This window comes from Magnolia sinica, chromosome 12 (genome assembly GCF_029962835.1).
Source record: "Magnolia sinica isolate HGM2019 chromosome 12, MsV1, whole genome shotgun sequence".
Classification (NCBI taxonomy): domain Eukaryota; kingdom Viridiplantae; phylum Streptophyta; class Magnoliopsida; order Magnoliales; family Magnoliaceae; genus Magnolia; species Magnolia sinica.
Window position 1 is genome coordinate 52,018,312 of NC_080584.1, and position 14,714 is coordinate 52,033,025.

Consider the following 14,714-nt stretch of genomic DNA (forward strand, 5'->3'; position numbering starts at 1 on the left):
TGCTTTGTCCGTTGCATCTTCTATTGTAGAATCCAAACACGTGCAAAGGCTGTTTCCACCTCAATGTCTTCAAGCTGTTGCTGGACCTAACTTTATAGGGACGACTGTCTTTCTCGTCTCTGGTCGGTGGGTTTCTCTTGTCTCCGACCGTACAGTGGATGAACTATCAATGGGTGACACTTGCACTTGTTGCACAGGATTTTATGGGTAAAAAGCCCCATAACAGGGAATTGATTTGGGTTTGTTTTGGATTTTTGCGTTTTTAATTCCAATTGCATAATCCAATGCAATATTTTCATTTAGGTTTTTTTTTTTTTTTTCACAATGCAATAGTGTCTTGGGGCATCCTATCCACTCAACAAGATGGGCCACGTGTATTGCTACCGTCTTTTTATTTCCGCAGCTATGCCAGTTCTGAAATTTCTTTGTGATTGGTGTTGGGTCATATCTCACATTTGAACAATGTGAGTTTGTAACTAACTTCTGTTTTCTGCTATTGCAGAACTGGTTAGCCAATGGATGTGGCAGTCTAGGCTCATGTTTCTTCACAGGTAAGCATGTCTTTTCACCATTGCTACTTCAGAACAATACATACCTGTATCATTTGATAGTCTGTCTGTTTATAGTCTCCAGTTTTCAGCACTTGCTCAGTTGCAGGTTTCATCAAAATGGTTGGTTGAAGTTACAGCTTTCTCATTTGTAAAGGTCACAAATCAGGACTAGTCATCATCCCTTATTGTCAAACAACGATAGTTTCTTATGATTTACGATCTGATTTTCGATCTGACTATTAAATATTTTTTCGGAACAATGGTCATATAAACTCTGTTTTGAGTTTGACTCTTATGATATATGTGATTATCTATGTGATTTACTCTTATGATCTTGAACATCCACTCATTTGATTTTCTTTATGTGCTCTTCATCATATTTTAACAATGCTCAAAGACAGGCTACCAAGGATGCTGGTGTTATTGCTGGAATGAATGTAGCCAGGATAATCAATGAACCAACAGCCGCCGCCATTGCCTATGGTTTGGAGAAGAAAGGTGGGGAGAAAAGCATCCTTGTGTTCGACCTTGGTGGTGGGACATTCGATGTCAGTATCTTGACAATTGATAATGGGATTTTTGAGGTTCTAACCACAAATGGAGACCCATCTTGGAGGTATGACCCTCACTATTTTCCATTGGTTTTCTAGTTTAGTGGATTGAGAATCATTGAATAAAAAACAGTTCAGCATTCTCCATTTCTCATTAGTGAATGCAACTTGATATAAATCACAAAGATAAAGTCATAACAGTCAGGGAGGCTAATCATTGATTTTTCTTGCACCTTCGTAAACACAAGTTCTGAGAGAACCCGGCCTTGTATGACTAGATGAAAACACAATCAATAAGTCAGCCCCTTTATCCAAATTGATACATAAAACATGCAAGCAATCAAAATCCCATAGAATTTTAATATGAAGTTCCATAAAGAGGCAATGATATGCCAAAATCAAAACAGTTCTGCTTTGATGGCACAAAATTTTCCACAGAAACAGTTATGATTTGTTCTATATGTATTGACAAGAGGCCACTGCAGATAAAGATTTGTGCATCAGGTGAGGCCAATGCATGGAAGACTTGGGCTCAGCTACATGTACAAAAACAGTGCATGGTTTAAAAGAGAAGTTGCCTAGGTCCACATTCAATGTGTGAGTGGACCAGCCTGTTTCTTAGCCAGGTCATCTAAGTTGTGTGACCAACCTGATGGATGGCTCGGGCATCCCTTGTGGCATGTGGACTTAGTGGAACTGTGACCAACCAGCATTTCTTCTGAAGTAATTGATCTTGAGTACACCCATTTTAAATTTATGGATTTGAAAAACTGCAAGAATGCGGCTGTAGGAAAAATGGGGTGTTTGCTAGTGATCTGCAATGGAATTGCTTCAAGGTTCAAGTATATTTGATATGCATTGGAGCTTGTATATGGTTGGATGCCACTCAGATCTTGGATTTATCAGGAAACCTATTTTCTGGAAAATTTCCGTCCGACATTGGGGTTTTTAGTAACTTGCAGCTGTTGAATATGTCTGGGAATTCTCTTGTGGGTGCGGTTCCAGCGAGCATTGGGGAATTGAAGGCAATGAAGATGGCTCGACAACGAGGATGGAAAGAAGGGACTGCTACTAGAATCTCGATGTTGAGAAGAGAACTTCAGGAAATGTTAAGGATCAGATTCCAAGCAAAAATATAATTGCAAATGGTCTTCATGTTCCGGCACTACGTGCTTTGGCAGTCATTGAAAAGGAGTTGGGCCGACCAAATTCTTGTTGGGCCGTGCTTCAAAAAAGGCTTGAAGTTGTTTACACATGTTTTTGGTCATGGATCTGTCCGATTGCTACATCCTTTGGACAGATCGACTGGGTCATGGTTGCATTTGTCCTGTTGGAATCTGATTCATTGTTATTCAGTTAGAAGCTTGATGCAGCTTATTTATGCATATGCATTTCAGATTATAAGATCTTTCTGCTTATTCCTCCGTAAGGAGTAAGGACACTCATTTCATGCAATGGTTGCATCTAGGTAGCTTGATTTTACAGTAGAATATGGAACAGAATATTTGCCTTTTGATTGACTGGTTTTTATTTTATTTCATGAACAATGTATCTGCTAGACGCATCTAAATGTGAACTAGTTGAAAAAAAATAAAATAAAATAAAATAAATTGCACAAAAAAAAGTTGTTTGGAAGCTGATATTTAAACCCAGCGTTATTGATTTGCATACACCTGTTCTCCATTTTGGGAATTGGAAAGCTACTCCTGTTTATTTTCTTGCTGTTTAGTCCCAATTTCTCTCTCTCTCTCTCTCTCTCTCTCTCTCTCTCTCTCTCTCTCTCTCGCATTGTACGAGGGATGATGATTCGGAGGAGCTAGAGAAAAGCAATGTATTGTTGATGGGTCCAACTGGCTCAGGTATGGCCTCTGCTTTATAAAGGCATGGAAGTGTTGGTTGTCTGCTAATTCATTTATCTATCACATTATTCTTGGTGCTCAAGGATCTGTGGATTTTTGCCTTCACGTGGACTGAGGTTCATGATCTTGCTTCCATACTGTAATATTAATTGTAAGGACATGGAAGACATTGCTTGCAAAAACATTAGCTCGCTTTGTGAACGTGCCATTTGTCATTGCAGATGCAACGACGTTCACACAGGCAAGTTCATTTCTCATTTTCTCATTAGCTTCGTACATCGACAAAATAACTCTTTCAACTATTTGTTGGCATTCTGATTTTTGTAGGATTGCATTTTATATGGTTTTGACTCATTGTTGCGAACTCAGCTGGTTGACTTGGGACTCACCCAAATCAGCTCAGAACAACCATATTCTGAGTCAACTTTCATTTGCATTGACTTGGTATTACTTGGCTGGCTCATGTCAACAGAACTCAGCTGTCATTCAGTTTTCTACTTCAATATCCAAGGCTGAGGCACAGCACGTTGCACGACTTGCCCTGGTATTTTAGTGACTAGGCCTGGTTATTTTGGTGACTTGGCCACATTGCAGCTCTCTCTCTCTCTCTCTCTCTCTCTCTCTCTCTCTCTCTGCCTTGTGCATTCTTGTGGGACCTTTGTGTACACGTGCCAGATCCTTTCGGTTCGTCAGGCAGGGCCCATTATCCATACATGTAAGCCTATTTGGACCATCAATATGATGTGCCTTTGTTGATGGCTGATGCATCTAAATGCTACCGGATTGGAAGATCATAGTAATCCACTCTTTTGGTCAGCAGTCTAAATCACTAAAGTCATGGGCCGTACATTTATGGAATCTAAGAGGCAAGTGAGTTTGGATTTCTTTTTTCATTGATTCAGTATCTCTTGGATTGCTTTATCTGGATTAGACTACTGTGTTTTTTTAATTTATTGGATGGCTGCTTAAGTTATATTTTTCTTTTCTTTTTCTTTTTCTGTTAGCTATTTGAGCTAACTTTATTATTGGTTGGTTTTTGTCCTTCACGATTAGCTTTTCTTTGTCGAGTTTTATATGTTGTATTGAGATCATGTTTCAAATTAATGAGATTTTTCCCACCATTTTGTTATGATTTCTTTAGCTAATTGATGACACGTGGATTGAGCAATTTTCTTTCCTTGTACAGAAATTAACGGACCTGTCGGATGCACCTAGCTCCAGATTGATAGATGGCATCTTGCTCACAAAATTTGATACTATTGACAACAAGATATTTCATTGTAGATTTTAATCAATCTCCACCTTTTTTCTGTTTTTTATTCTCTTCCTTGGTATATTTTCTCGCAGTCGTTTTGGGCTTCTGCATTTTGGAATTTTTAGGGGTGTCCTTTTTTAACTAGGTACTAGATGTACAATGCTAGATCCTTCACTTGAATTGTACAATTAGCAGTGGGCATGGCATTGTTCTTCTTGATTTGTAGATGAGGGGTTATGGACATAAATCATCTTTTATTGAAAGTAAATCTCTTTCATGGTAAGGGACCTTGTTTCAAAGTTTGTCCAAGGATGTTCATGATGTTTGCTTATTTCATGACTTTGGAAATGCCTCGTATAGATTAGCTTATGTTTTTCTTTGGATTAATCTCTATTTTGATGGAATGCAATAAACTTCTGTTAATTTATTTCCGTTGACCCTAAATTTCGTGTATTTATCAGGGTTTGAAATTGTTCCTAAATTTCCACTTTAAAATTTGACCGTTGGCAACATTAAGAACGGTTTAAAACCGTTCCTAAAATTATTTTGTTCCTAAAATGTTATGGATGGCATTAGAACGGTTTAAAACCGTCTTAAAATTTCGTTTCTAAAATTTGAAGCAGTTCTCAAAAACGGTTCTGAACCGTTCCGGGTTTTTGCGACGCCTCATTTAGGAACGGTTTTAAACCGTTCCAAAATGAGACCTGATGTCTTGGGCACTGAGTTGATTTGGGTCATGGGATCACTCCTAAGGCATATTTTCCATGTCGAGTCATGGTGCTGAAGTGGATCGAACTCCACTGAGTCTGAGTTGACTCAGAAGAGTCAACAATCCATGCTTACAAGTGAGTATTGCTAAGGTGAGACACACGACTGGCGCCCGTCATGATTATGCATGGCACGAGCTGGATGACTAAGCCTAAGATGAACACCCTTTTTTGTGCAAGGTTTGAGTTGTTCATTAAGTGTGCCTCATGATATATGACAAAAATGTCTTTGATATCCTCAACGGACGAGACTGACAATATCCTAAACAAACCCAAGCCCAACTTGGTTATTAAACGACGGGCTTAAATGTTAGGACGCGCGCAGCCCTGGGCTTAGTATTCCAGCCAAACAACCCTATGTGCTTGCATGCAGATGATGGACAATGCTTGCAAGTTGAGTGAGTTGATATTGGAATGCATTTCCCTCATCTATATTGAGGAAAACGATTGCTTATTAAGGGACCCACAATGGAGGAGGTGAAGCAAGTAGCATTCCATATTGCTGGAGATAGCACACAAGGGCTAGATGGCTTCTCAAAGCTTGTTGGGACATTGTGGGGCACGATATCTATGAGGCAGCATGTAATTTCTTTAAGGGCGGCCAAATCTTGAGAGCTTTTTTATTTCCCTTGATTTCAAAGGTGAAAACCCCAAAAATAAATAAATAAAAGAAAAAGAAAAAAAGCACTGATTTCAGGCCAAATTGTCTGTGTAATTGTGTATATAAAATTCTTTTCAAACTCATAGCTACGATGCTTAATGCACTTCTTTTGATCATTGTATCTGAAGAAGGGGCATTCGTCAATGGAAGATCATCAAAGAGAATATTGCTATGGCGAATGAGTTGGTCATGGACGTGATTCAGAAAGTTAGCAAGTAACAATTAGATTATTAAATTAGACATGGAAAAAGCACATGATTATGTGAAATGGGGGGTTCCGAAGACTTCTTGGCAAATTTGGGTTCTTGGATAGATGGGTAGCCCTGGTAGAGAATTGTTAGAAAGGTAATGGGCATAGCATCCACTTATTCAAGTCAACTATACGTATGAGACTAGGAGATGTCGTCTCTAGGGTCCCTACTCATGGCTCAATGGTAGACTTTGTGAGTTTCAACACTAAGGTTATGGGTTCAAGTGCCTATGTGGTGTGTTAAAAGCTTTAGCGGGGGCTTGAAGGCTTTCATTTTGAGGAGTTTTTATCAGCACTTCACATCCCCTCAGCTTACCCCATTGTGTCTGTCCCTTTTTGCTTACGACACTATTGCTTGTGAATGGCAGGTTGGAATCGTTTAGACAGTAAAAGCTTCTTATGCAAATATGAAACTGTCTTAGGCAAAGGTCAAGTGAGGGTGCTCCATTTCAGCCCCTAGTCCTGAAAATTGTTAGCAGGTTAGCAGGAAGGAAAGCATGCCACTTATCCACGACAGGAAAATGGTGCTACTTAAGCATGCGTCATTGGGTATTCCTCTCCATTTGCTTACTGCCTCCAAGGTCTTGAAGGGTGTTATCAAAAGAATTGAAAGTTGTTTTTGCATACTTCTTTTGGAGAGATTTTGAAGGTAAACTCAAAAGGAATTGGGTGAGTTGGAGAAGTATATATTTTCTTTTCCGAAGAGAATGGATGCTTGATCTTCTAATGAAAATGGGCTGGTTGGTGGTGGAGAACAGTGGAAGGGGTATTTGAATGTATTTTGTGTAATCTAAATACAAGGTTCATGATTCCAATCTCTTGGTGGTCTACACTACGTGGCGAGGTTGTGCTTTTGGCTCGGTGTGTCTAAATGTGTAACGACCTTGGAAAATTTGTGCTAATCTTTCTTTAAGTAGTTGCTTTTGGGGTAATTAGCGTTATACTTGATTGCTTGTGAAATCTGCATCAATCACTTTAAATTCGATCTGCATGACTCAAAACTTGTAGATTAGTTAGCGCTATGTTACTCTGAAATCTTGGATCCATCGCTAAATCCAGTTGTTCTGGGAAATTTTTGGAAGATCTGGATCGGACTTGGACCGCGCGTCGAAAGTCCGATAGCGATGATCTTAGGCTATTGCGGTCACTAGGTTGGGCTTGACCATCACCTCAAAATCAAGTCCAGATGATGTTCTGGGTCGATTTGATTGAGTTCGGAGCGGAGAGTGTGAGGACGGTTAGAATTTAATAAGATTTTATGAAATCTGAGTCGTGTCGCTTGCGCGATGATTTTAAGCAATCTGACCATTGGATTCTGACCCAATTTCACCCTCTGATCAGGGAGGTGGCCCAGGCATATCCTTGTGCTTGTGGACCTGATCGAGATTCCGTGACCGTTGAATTGAGTGTGGTCCGCCACGGCTGATCTGAAGAGCCGGTCGGTACGAAAACTCAGCTTAACCTAGATCCATGGTCAAAGAGCTTAAGTCCGACCTTTCGTGGCATTTGGCCCACCAGAAGTGCTTCGTTGGATCGCGAGAGTCAGGTTTTGGTTATACTCTAAGTATACCTTGGCCCTGGGGTTATTTCCATCAATATTAAGCCTATTTATAGTCCTTAAACCCTAGCTCTCTTTTCCATACGAATTTTCTCTAACCCTAGCTTGGAAAGAGAGTGGAAAAGAGAGAGGAAGTGAGAGATAAGTTGGTGAATCATCTTGGATTCTTTCCTGTTCTTCTACATCCTTGAACCTTCACTTTGAATCGTTATTCTGACGATTCTGAGTTCATTTTTGGGTAAGTTAACCTAACCCTAATCTGTGTTAGAGATTAGAATAGTCTTGGTGTTGTTGTATCTAATTTCTATCCTTGCCTTAGGGTATTCTATTGCCATTGACGAAGACAACTCGTCTGAAATCAGTTCGGTGTTTCTTTTCTGGCTTAAGGTACGGACTTTAAGTGTATAGGTTATGGTTTTCAAGGTTTTCAATGCCAGTTAATGATTTATTCTTGTTATGGATGAGATTTCACATGCCAAATGTTGTGTTTACGTTGCTTTCCTGATATGCATGTGTTATTTTGAGATTTGTGTATTCTATGTGTATTTATAAACTACCGTATACGTATAAAATACGCACTTGTGTTTGCCATGATTATTTGTCATATATGTATGCTAGATGCATGCGCGATAACTCCTTGGCAAAAGGAATTGTCCAAATGAGTGTTTTTCAACATACGTCATGTATGTTGTTTTATGTATTCTAAGTGTTTGTAGAAATGTCTGAATGATCTAAAGTGTGATATTTGAACCTAGTATGGGCGTTGAGAAGCGCTTCTCAACTCTCCCACTAGTGTGTATGATTTCCTTCTTGCAAGTTACTTTCCTTGTTATTTAATTTCAAGTCTTACTTATGCTTCCATTTATATTAAGTTGATATTCTTCAAATGCGTGAGTACCACATGATTTGAGTTGTTGATCCATTACTGTTCTACATTCAATACGATTATCTGTTGTAGTGTAATGTGTGTGGGACTATGCATTAGACCAGGAAATTGGTAATCGACCTTATGTTCGTGGTTGAGGTTGCTTTCGCCACGTAGGATGTATTAAACGAACCCGAGTCGTATTAGAGTTGGCGGCAGTGGTTTGGCCACGCGGAGTGTTTGCGCACTCTATGTCGTTCAACCCAACGTGCGCTCGTGCTAGTCGAGTCGTCAAGTAACCCGATTGTCCGATGTATGTTCACCATGTATGGACACTACTATTTGAATCTAGGATACCAAACTTACCGTTGAAATCCTATTAACCATGGTACCTTGATCCGCTAAGACTCATGAGCCGGACATGGTGGTATGGGACACCGTGGTCGAGCTGTCGGCCTACGCTGGGGTGACGAGCCTCCCCGTAGTGACCAGTGAGCAACTAAACTCGTGAGCCGATTATGGTGGAATGGGACACTATATTTGTGCTGTCAGCCTACATTGATTGGTGACAAGCCCTTTGTAGTGACCTCGAGCATGCCTGGATACTGCAAGGAGGTGACGAGCCGAACTGTGGTAATAAAGGTATGAAAGGCGTGCATTGATTGGTGATGAGCCCTTTGCTACGACCTCAAACCATATGATCGTATGAGATGCCTAGGATTGACGACCCTAGAATGGATCACTGTTTGGATGGTGATATGAGGAAGGTATCTTAGCTTCCCAATCCTGCTGTATGAATTGGACTAATAACAACTTGGTAATCATATCCATGCACCGCATTTGCATGTGCTTTGTAGATGTGGCGCACTTTGAGGTGGTGTCATGCGTAACGTAAGATGAAGACGCTGAGGGTGTACGCGTGAGGGCATGCATCATTTTGCATACATCCTTGCATTAACAAGAGTACTTGAGACTTGTTTAATTATTCTGCTTTATCATTACTGCTTGATTGAACTGATAACATGTTAACCAGTGCCTTATTGTTCCACTGAGTTGATCACTCACTCCCATGTTCTTGGGGCGGTGTTAAACACCCACCAGACTCTGTCTTAGGTTCTGATGTTGCAGATGCTGATGCGACTTCTGAGGCAGAGCGGGAGATGGATGATAATGAGGCTGCCTTCTCTTATATGCAGTTTTCAGACGGGTTCTAGCAAGCCTTGGTCTGATGCGTGGGACTTTGGGATTATTTTTAGGATTTGAATGATGTAACTTGATACTTGTAATTTTGATAGTAACACTTTCATACGACCTGGTTTGTATATGTACTTCAGAGATTTACACTTGTTCACATATATTTTTATAAGTCTTCCGCTTGCTTTCTTCACTTATCCCTGAATTATATCTGTGTTTTGGCTTAATCTATTCCATGTTTTATGCACTAATACAGTCAACATACATCCATCATTAAATATGTTGCATAAGTGATGTTTTGGAACTCGGGAGCTGGGTTATGCTCGACCCCCAAATTTCAGGGCGTTACAAAATGCTTCCTGGTAATTCAAGGTAGCTTCTTGGCCATGGTAGAATCAATTTGTAAGATATCAATTGGTTTGATATTAGGCCTCCCCATGATGTTGGGGACCATGGAAGCACATAGAGATGAATCATCAAGGAAAGTATTCTCATCGCAATAACCAAGTCCAAGCATAAACAAACTAAATTTAACATAGAAAAACCCTTATGAGAAAAACCCACGGCACCAAGCGATGGTAATGCTTTATGAAAGCATAAATTACAAGAGAGAGATTACCCGATTCATACAATCATTGAATCACCCTTACAAGCTCTTAAAAACCCTGGGAACGAATTGGAAAGTTGTGAGAAATGTTATTGTTCTCTCCTAATCCCGATTACACACACACACACACACACACACACATAGAATTTATGAGAATCACAATTGAAATAGGAAACAAATCCCGCACTTACGTAACTTTGCGCAAATCTGCACGATAGTTTGATGACACCTTTAATGAGACTTCGATGGCATTGACAGACTGTTAATGGCATCGAACCCCTTTGATGTCATCAAACAAAACACTAAAACGTTCTAGCGACTAAACACGTATTTTTCAGATTTTTCCGATGACATCGAGAATGACTTCAATTTCATCAAATAGTCTTCAATGGCATCGAACCTCTTTCGATGGCATCGAGTAGGACACCTAAAGTGTCTGGCAACCAACATGAGAAATTTTGAATTTTTTCAATGACATCGAGCTAACTTCGATGGCATCAAGTTGTCATCGACAGACCTGTTGATTTACAGATTTGAAGACATCAATCACCAATCTCTATCATGTCTTCAATTGCCAATCTTTATAACTTCTTTTTCTTCACCTCTAATTTTGTCTTACATCATAGCTCTACCATTACTTCTCGTGTACACTTCGTCTTTTATTATTCATTTGCTAAGCCTAAAGAAGTTGTATAGAACTTGAACTTCTTTGTGGGAACCACCTTAGTGAGCATGTCCGACGAATTCACACTCGAGTGAATCTTTTTCGAAGTCACTCCTCCTTCCTCAAGCACCTATCAGATAAAATGGTGACAAACATCAATGTTTTTAATACATGAGTGATAAACAAAATTTTTAGCTAAATTGATCACATTTTCACTATCACAATTAACCAACATGGCCTCCTTCTGAATCCACAACCAATTTATTATCCCCCTCAACCAAATACCTTCCTGGAATATCTCCGTCATTGCCATATACTCAGCTTCGGTCGTGGAAAGAGTCACCACATACTAAAGCTTCAACATTCAACTGATCGCTCCACCCGCTAGCACAAATGAGTACTCGAAAGTTGACCTTCTGGCATCCATACTGCCTGCGTAATCAGAATCTACATAACCTACTCGCTTGGCCCCTAATTTCTCAAATGTAAAGACGTAGTCCCGCATACCTTGAATATATCGAAGTAGCCATTTCACTACTTCTCAGTATTATTTTCTGGGGTTAGACATGTATCTGCTAACAACACCTATTGCATGTGAAATATTTGGTCTAGTATATATCATGACATATATCAAACTGCCAGCCGCATTCGAATAAGGCACATGAGATATCTCCTGTTTTTCTTCATCGGTTTTAAAATACTGTTCAGAAGCTTAAAATGAGCCACGTGAGGAACGCTAACTGGCTTTGCCCTGTCCATCCTATACTTCATCAACACCTGCTCAAGGTATTCTTTTTGATATAATGAAAGGCTGCTCATTTTCTTGTCTCTGTATATATAATGCTAGAAATCCTCTTTACAACCCTCAAATCTTTCATTTCAAATGTCCCTGATAACTGAGTCTTCAGTATATTGATTTCAGACATGTTATGATTGACAATCAACATGTCATCAACATACAACACCATGATGTTTGGTCAGATCTGACCACCTAAGCAACCACATTTTAACTTATTTTTCAGACTTAAAAATGTCTTTTTAAATTTGATTATATACTAAAGTTTTGATTTAAGCTCAAATCTGGACCGTTGGATGATCTAAATGTAGTTTCATGTACATATGACTTGAGGAAGAATAGTCATGGTTTCACTTACTTTGCTGACATGTTGGGGAAACTCATGGGGCCCACGTGATATAACCATTGCAAATAAAGGGATCAAATTTGGGTTAGTAGGTGGACACATGTCAACGTGCAAACCACCTATTGTTTAGGTTGTACAAAGTTCTTGTGTGCTGATTTTTTTATATAAGTAAAGAGGGCCTCTCGGGCCTTTTAGGCCTCTCGGCCAAGGGTTTAGCCTTATACGTGTGGCCCACTAGTACCCCAACTTGTCCATTTTTTTAGGTCAACAAAAAGAACAACAAATAATGAATATGGTATTTTGAGAAAACTAGTTCCTTGTATGATTAGCTTGGTGAATTTATCCTTCCCATTGAAATAATTGTGATTGTGGGACACTAGGGTAGGCCTCATTACTTAGGAGACATTTAAAAATAAAGGAAGCCTTGCCAAAGTTTAATGGGCTTGCATCAAGCCCATTACCCTATAAAATTACATGATTGGGCTACTTTGGGCTATTCCTAAGGTCAGGCTTGGTGGACCTAAGGGACTGATCAAGACCGTCTAGCACACAAAAAATCATGGGTTATGGTTTTCAAATATGCCTACATGTAAGATTTAGGAAGAACCATAAATTTTGCTATAATTGGTCTAAATGGTGTAACATTACCACTATTGGGCCTAGAATAGTAACTTTGGGCTTTTAAATGGACTTTAGGGAAATATCTTATTTAGAGAAAATAATTAAGGTTTAAAAGCTAATTTAAGGGATCACATGAGAATAGTACAATTAAATTGAGCCCATAGGGATTTTGGGCTACTATGAGTAAAAAGCCAATTAATTGCCCAAATCATTAACATAGGACCCCAAGTATGTAATTTGTGATTATTTACAAAATTGGACAACTCATGTGAAATTAGTGTGGATGACTTGAACTATGGAAATAAATTTGGATCTCGAATTCCATAACTATACCTAAGTGAATCGGAGTCGTGAACAGTCCGTATGTGTCACTAAATTAAAACATAATTTATGATAGCTCACATTTGGGGTCACACTAATGGACCGTTGGTGCATTTAAGTGAGTCTAGCGTAGGTTAGGGGACTTGTGAAGTGAACCCGAGATTGTTGTTTGTGTGGTGGTTATTTAGGATGAAATCCATCTAAATTAGGAAGTGTTATTTATAGTAAGTTTTCTGAATTAGTAGTATGAAGGGCCAAGAACAAGCTATTAAGAATTCTAAGCCATCTGATAAGAAGAGGGAGCTCAAAAAGAAAACTAAATGAGAAGCATACGCTAAGGACCTTGATGTGTGTTTGGGAACATGTTGGTAGTGGTTCTAAATCCAAGATATTTATGTTTTGGTAAGTTTCTATATTTAGAAAGTTAATGTGTGAAATGTGTTATTTTTTTAAAGTTTCTATATTTGAAACATTACTATAAATGTGTTATTTTCATATAGTTTCTATATTTGCAAAGATATTGTTAAATGTATTATTTTCGAAAAGTTTTTTATTTGAAAAATTATGAGGAAATAAGTTATTTAAGAAGTTGCTTTCATTCATGTTTATGATAATAGAGGGAGGAAATTATAAATGAGTGTGAGGATTATTCATGAGTGAATGTGAGATTATTCCAGTATGATTTCATAGAGTAATAGTGAGGATGTGTCTAAGAGTGAAAGTGAGGTTTATGAGTGATCGTGAGGTATGTTTATGAGTGAATAGATTATGAGTGTAAGGACTGCGTGTCGATCGGGAGGAGTCCCTATGAATGAATGACTCCTTTGTAGAATTCAGCGTGGCCAGGATGAAGGCACCTCTATCTATTAAACTGGAGATGAGTGAATATGAGTGATGATTAATATCGAGTGATGAGGGATGTTGAGTGCATTTAGTGATGAATGAGATTTTATTAATTTAGAAAGGAATTAGACCTAATGATAAGTCATACTTTGAGTTGCGATAAATCATGCATATACTTTCATTTTACAAGTGTTTTTCTGTAAATCTCTATATTTGCAAAACTCTTGCTATTTCTTGTATTCAGAACCATTTGTAGGGCAATCTTGCTCGTACTATTTATTGATAGAAAATTGCAGACTGAGGAGCAAGTCAAGATGCTTTAGAGTTGCCCAAATAAGACTAATAGTGTGGATCATTTGCTTTAAATGGATGTTGGAATTAAACATTATTAAATTTGATCGTTTATATTTTCTGTTGCTTTGAATATTTGATATATTAGTGGATGATGGATAGTTTAGTTAAATTCAATAAATTTCAGTTGTGTATTATTATTATTTCATTTTATTTATTTATTTTTATGAATTGAATGTGGATTGTAAGAAAGTGCTACAGTTAGCCTTAACCCTGGTTTTGGATTTGGGGGCATGACAGCACCAATGACCAAAAAAAAAAAAAAAAAGAAAGAAAGAAAGAAAGAAAGAGAATTCATATTCGCAAAGTCTCACTCATAAAGGTGGGCTACTGCTACTTATGTGATTTTAAAAAGGTTGGATTGAGATCCTAATGAGGTCTGTAGTTATTATAATGAAATGTGAGTAACAAAACATTCTTGATGGAGTACTGACCTATATGTATAGGGCCCAACCTTATTCAAAATAATGATTTTTCAGGCCCAAGCCCAACCCATTGACACCCTTACCTATATGAGTGTGAAAGTGCAACTACTTAAGAAATTTTAAGATAAATTTCTAAAATACTTATGAAATAGAATATTCACACATGGTTAATATGCTAGCTAAGTGTTGGATTTGGTGGTTGAAAAAAATGTGAGTGAAGTAATTCAAG

The 14,714-nt window shown here is 38.5% G+C and overlaps 1 protein-coding gene across 2 annotated transcripts; it reads left to right on the forward strand.

The window, feature by feature from the left end:
* Positions 1 to 505: 505 nt before the first annotated feature.
* Positions 506 to 3,132, forward strand: LOC131220509 (luminal-binding protein 4-like). 2 transcript variants are annotated; one of them, XR_009158644.1, is made up of 3 exons: positions 506 to 551; positions 949 to 1,944; positions 2,055 to 2,618. XR_009158644.1 is itself a non-coding variant. In XM_058215384.1 (3 exons), exons 1-3 carry the CDS (start codon positions 520 to 522, stop codon positions 2,979 to 2,981), a joined length of 333 nt encoding a protein of 110 aa, XP_058071367.1. In that variant the 5' UTR covers positions 512 to 519; the 3' UTR covers positions 2,982 to 3,132. The 2 variants fall into 2 exon arrangements, 1 of the variants encoding a protein (XP_058071367.1); XM_058215384.1 differs by lacking the exon at positions 2,055 to 2,618 and adding an exon at positions 2,900 to 3,132 and having other exon boundaries at positions 512 to 551; positions 949 to 1,167.
* Positions 3,133 to 14,714: the final 11,582 nt, after the last annotated feature.